Here is a 5,720-nt window from a genome sequence, read left to right as displayed (position 1 = left end):
TGCAGAGCAGTCTTTGTGAATGTGTCTTCACCACCCTCCCCTTTTTTTTCTCTTTCTTTTTTTTTACTTGCTTTTTAAGTTCTTTTAAGTTAGTCAGTGTTTAGTATGAACTCCCTGAATGTTATTTTCCTAGAAAGAACAAGCGAGGTTGAGGTGGAAAAGTATTTTATTTGTAGAAAAATGGCAAATATTAAGATTGTGGTATCAAGCATGGGGAAGATAAACTAATTTAGGGCATGCTGTTTAAGGAAAATCATCAACGACGCTGTGATGAGTCCTGTAAGTGGGCTTACTTTGTACACCACACTATAACGACACATTTCGAAGTGATTTATTTCGTCTCGCACCACAGCAATTCAACAAAACAAGATTTAATTTAACAAACAACTAGTCAAACTTTCATCTTTACAGTTTACAATCAGTCTACTTCAATGTAGATTCCTTCCATAACTATTCACTAATTGTCTCCATTCAGAAAGCGTCCCGCTGTCAAAGAATACGTTTATCATGTTTCTAGTCTTGTTATTAGTCTTCACTTGTGCGTAGTTGTAGGAAAGATGTGTTTCAGCGAACACTAATATAAACCTGTGATTTATATTCTATACAGCACTATTGTCACCTGTGGTCGAAGAAAACGAATCAATTCCATCTGACGAGTCAGATTCGAGAATGTTACCTAAAAGTTGCCTTTAGAAAAGTCTTAACTGTATAATACGGGTACAATTTAAATGCTAATGGTAGAATGATATATTAGCTGTTTGGTAATAACACATTGGTCAGGACCATCTGAAGCTGAAAGGCTTACAAGGCGATAGCTGGCTGTTGGGTAAATAGCACGTCAGTTAATGTCTATGTGAACTGCATTTGCTGAACAGCTTCCTTTATGTCGGTTTCATCTTAAGATTATGAGCTTATTATTGCTTAAACACATTCCCAAAAACTTTCCTCAGCTGGAATAATCTCATATTTTAGCAAGTCACATTTAACATACGTACTCACTATTTTAACAAGGAAGAGTAAATTCCAATCCATCAAATTATACATCATTATTTGAGCTTTTATCGACTTCATTGGCCTTAAGTGAGCTGACTTACTTACAGCACTGAGGAGTATTGGTCTACACTACAGAAGGTACAGGATTTATTCTGTATATTAATACAGACAGCAATCGTAACCAATGTAGTGCATATCAAATGTACTGTTGAGATTTTTGGACTGGGAAGGAATTTGTTTCCAAGTTCAAACCAGGTTCAGACAAATGAGCGCTTGATTAAAGAGGGAGTGTTTGCAATCTCGTTGTAGCACTCCTCCACACGTCTGTCCCTCCATATGCTCTCCTGAGCCGAGCGGTGGAGCCACAACACCAGTGCCAACAGGGTCAGCAGCACCAGGCCCATGGAGAGTGAGATTAGCACCCCCTGCAGGAGGCCTGGGGCATTCTCTGTAGCTGCACAAGCAGAGAGACAAACTACAGGAACTCTGTTCTTACAGACATGTCATAGTCATGAATAGCAAATAATAATAATGGCTTTTAAAAAAGGAAAAAAATTGATTTAGAAAAGCATCTGCATGCTTCAGAAAAAGGTTCCAGAAGAGATTCTGTTTTTGTTGAAACCACCAAAAACTGAAGAATAGTTTGCTACCATCAGTGTTTACATGATCTAGAAGGTTCTTTTGAGGTGAAACAATTCAAAACAAAAGGATTGTACAATCCTTAAGTTGTTCAAGCTAAAGCACTCGAGTGAATTTTAAAGACACATCAAAATGAAATACTCAGATTTATTCTGGTTGGACAGACAGAGCCGGATGAAACTCACGGGTGTACACTGTAAGCTTCACGTAGCAGTTTCGTGTGCCCAGAGCGTTGGTAACGGAGCAGCGATACACTCCAGAGTCCCATGAAGACATGTTTGCAATTTGCACCAAGCCCTTTGACTCTCCTAAAGAAAAGACACGAATACATAGATACAGCCTTGATCTCTTAGAGGGCTTTAAGTTCACGTCAGGTTTTGCTGCACATAATTAATATGATTATGAAAATTGATTTGTTACCCTCTGCGCTAATGGGTAAGGTGATGTGATCTGGCTCCAGCTTCTCCCAGCTTATTACTGGAATGGGGATTCCCTCCGTTACCAGGCAGGTCAATGTCACGGTGCTACCCACAACAGTGTCTCCATCCCACATACACACAGGCAGGGACGGGGGCACTACAGCAGATATACACCACTATCCAGTGAGCCAGGTGTGTTGTACATTTATACCATAACATTATACATTGTACAAGAACCATAACATTATACACATGCACACACAAAATTTCAAAGATATATTCATAATATTTGTATCCAATATATCTGGCTGGTGTTTTGATTTCAGTTTTTTGTTGTCGTTGTTTTTTTCTGGGCCATAAATGTGTCCCCCACATGCAAAATCTGCTCAGCTGTATTTATTTATTTCTAAAAAGGGGACGGTCATAAGTGTGAAAGTAGGAAAACTAAGACAAACTGCTTCTTCGGTCAATACAGCTCCAGTTAAAAGACAAGACACATGACAACATAAAGCAGCCTACACAGGAGAGGTATGTTAAACTGTTCTTACCCAGGACTCTGAGGCTGAGTTCTCCTATTCCTGGGTCTCCTGTCTCTGGTGGATTGTTCACCACGCAACGGTAGATGCCAGTATCAGAAATACGTGTTTCATTCAGGACAATATCAGCATTCCATGGTATGTCAGTAAACTCCACCCTGCCAGTGAAGGAGGGACTTTCGATGACCTGCCCCTGATCATACACAATCACCTGGAATACATGTGGAAATATTTCATCACTAACAACTGATACATGTAAAGAATGTATACTGTTCAGATCAAGTCGCTTTGGTTTATATACACTGATGAAATGTAAGAGAAAACAAAAACTAAATATAAATATATAAAAATATAAATACATGTATATATATATAAATATATATACGTATACGTATACATATACATATACATACATATATATATATATATATATATATATATATATATATATATATATATATATATATATATATATATATATATATAATATTTTTGCAATTTTTTTTTATATAATGAGAGTCTTTTTAGTATTTGTGATTGTTTTCAGAGACCAAGATAAAGTGCTTACTGAATATATGTTTCTGGAAAATTGTGACTTGTCTCTTTAATGTCATGCATAATAAAGAAATGAGTTTTTGTTTTGTTTGGGTTTGTTTTTTAACAGTGAACATTATGCCCACATATAGTGTTGATAGTGTTTAATACCTGGGTGGGATTTTCTTGGTCAGAAAAGGGAGTCAGGGTCCAGATGATGCTGAGGCGTATCAGGGGGTTCATGGTGAAAAAGGAGCAAGGTAAAGTGATGGAGTCGCCCTGCACCACTTCCACACTGGACTCCCTCACTGTGACACGCACTGCATCTAGACAAGGGCGAGAGAGCCACTGTCACTCAGTTACATTTACACAAGTCAGAAGTTGTAACTCAGTTGGGATTCAGAGGCTGTAATTCAGATATTGTAATGTAGAATTTACCATAAATTTTAATAACTTGTAGGTCGTAACTCGCAACTCTTAAGTTGGAAGAAGGAAATGGGAACTTGGAAGGTGAATGTTTGTTTTGTTTTTTTAATTATTATAAAATTCTTTTAAAATTTTCTGCATATTAAGACCTAGCAATTCTGAGGTTCGACTTGGAACTCGTAAGTCAAAACCCAGCACACATAAGTTGGAAAAGTGGTAGCTCAAAAGCCATTTTTTAATTCTAAATTTAGTCAAAAATCCCATAAAAATACATTTTAATAACTTGTAGGTCGTAACTCGAAACTCGTGAGTGGGAACTCAGAAGTCGGAACTCGTAAATCACAACTCGGAACACATAAGTTGGAATAATTTGTTACTGTAAAGTCGTAACTCATAACTCGGAAGTCAGAACTTGTGATTCGAAAGTTGTAACTCGAATGCCATGGATTTGAAATGTTAGATTTCTGATCTAAAAATCTATTTTTTTTTACGAGTTTCGTAAACTCAGAGGTCAGATCTGAAAGTCAGAAGGCAAAATTCAACCGTCAGGAGTTGGAATTCCTATCTTGGAAATAAGAATACAACATACAGAACAGAATTCAGAACAAGGATTTGGGAACTTGTAAGTCGTAGAATTAGCAATTTTTTATTTCTAACAAAAAAATAAATAAATTGCAGTTTGGTGATATTTTGTGTAATTATGAATTTAGACATGGAACTCTTAAGTTGGAACTCTGTTAATTAGCAATTTTAGAATTTTAAATTTGCCTAAGTCATCTCACGCTTCCTCATTGGGGATAAAAATACACATACATTTAAATATATCTACTATTAATTTTGAATTGTATTATATTAATCTTTATATTAACTTTTTGTTTTATGTTTATGTTCTGTAAAGTGGCTTTGAGACAATGTCCATTGTTTAATTAGCTATATAAATAAATTTGTCGTAAGTCGGAACTCGGGAATGGGAACTCGGAAGTGGGAACTCGGAAGTCGGAAGTGGAAAGTCGGAACTCAAAAAGTGGGAACTTGTAAGTCGTAGAATTAACAAGTTTAGAATTTTAAATTTTGAATTTTAAGTTTGGTTAAAAGCTTGAAAATTGAAAACTAGAAATTTAGAATTTGAAAATTAGAGTTTGCAATCTAAAATATGTATTTTAGTAAAAAATTCCAAATTCAGCATTTCATTTTCAGAATTAAAAATTTAAGTTGAAACTTGGAAATTGGACTCAGATTTTTGACCAATCAAAAATCAGCACATTGAATACGCAATTTAAAATTCAGGACTCTTTATTTAGAAATTGAATTTTTACCAGGTCAGTCAATTTTCAGAAATCGTATACCCAAATGCAGATTTCAGAACATCTCACATAATTTGAAACTTGGAATTTGGAACTTGACTTTCAAGTTCCGACTTCCAACTTACGACTTACTATTTACTACTTACTACTTACAAGTTGACTTTGAACTTAGAATTCTGAACTGAATTCAACATTTATTTTAAGTCAGGACGTATAAATCAGAAGTCATAAATCAGAACTCATAAGTTGGAACTCGAAACTTGTATTTTTGTTAGCAAAACAAATGTAACTTTTTTTTTTAATAAGTGTGTGTCATCCACAGCACTGTGTTCCTACAAAATATGTTTTGGGTTTGCTTTAGTCTAAATTTATTTCCTACAAGACGGGGTGCAAAGGTTCTCCAAAAAAAAAAAAAATAGCAAGGAACCATTTAAAGAAATGAAAATTGAATTAAATGCATAAATAGTAATGCAATTCAGTATTATGCGATTCAGACACATAATGCATAAACATAAAAGCATGCCTTTACTTTCAGTAGTGTTCGTCAGTCTCTGACCTTCATCCTCATGCATGCTCATGTCTCATTACTATAATTATATGCCCCTCCCCCACCACTAGACCATCTCCAGGCCCTTTCTTTTGTGTGTGTGTGTGTGAGTGTGTGGAAACACATTGTGAACATCAAGCCATAATTACAGTTGACAGCTTAAGCTAGAAAATGCAATGTCTCACAAAAAACAAGGTCCATGCTAATCGACAAAATCTTAAATAGTAGCTTAATAATATTTGCATATAAAGTACAAGCAGACATCATAAGAGTTGAAATATTAAATGTTATAAATAACTCAAAGCTTAGAAAACAATACCGG

General features: G+C 35.4%; 1 protein-coding gene across 1 annotated transcript; it reads right to left on the bottom strand.

Annotated features, from left to right (window-relative positions):
• Positions 1-160: 160 nt before the first annotated feature.
• Positions 161-5,423, bottom strand: zgc:165604 (uncharacterized protein LOC792578 homolog). Its single transcript, XM_027176766.2, has 6 exons — positions 5,408-5,423; positions 3,293-3,447; positions 2,600-2,798; positions 2,053-2,208; positions 1,818-1,940; positions 161-1,447 (listed from the first exon to the last, which is right to left on the bottom strand). The coding sequence occupies exons 1-6, from the start codon at positions 5,421-5,423 to the stop codon at positions 1,251-1,253; spliced, it is 846 nt and encodes a 281-aa protein (XP_027032567.2). The 3' UTR covers positions 161-1,250.
• Positions 5,424-5,720: the final 297 nt, after the last annotated feature.

This window comes from Tachysurus fulvidraco, chromosome 21 (assembly GCF_022655615.1).
Source record: "Tachysurus fulvidraco isolate hzauxx_2018 chromosome 21, HZAU_PFXX_2.0, whole genome shotgun sequence".
In the NCBI taxonomy this organism is placed as follows: domain Eukaryota; kingdom Metazoa; phylum Chordata; class Actinopteri; order Siluriformes; family Bagridae; genus Tachysurus; species Tachysurus fulvidraco.
This window is presented reverse-complemented; position numbering and strand designations above follow the sequence as displayed.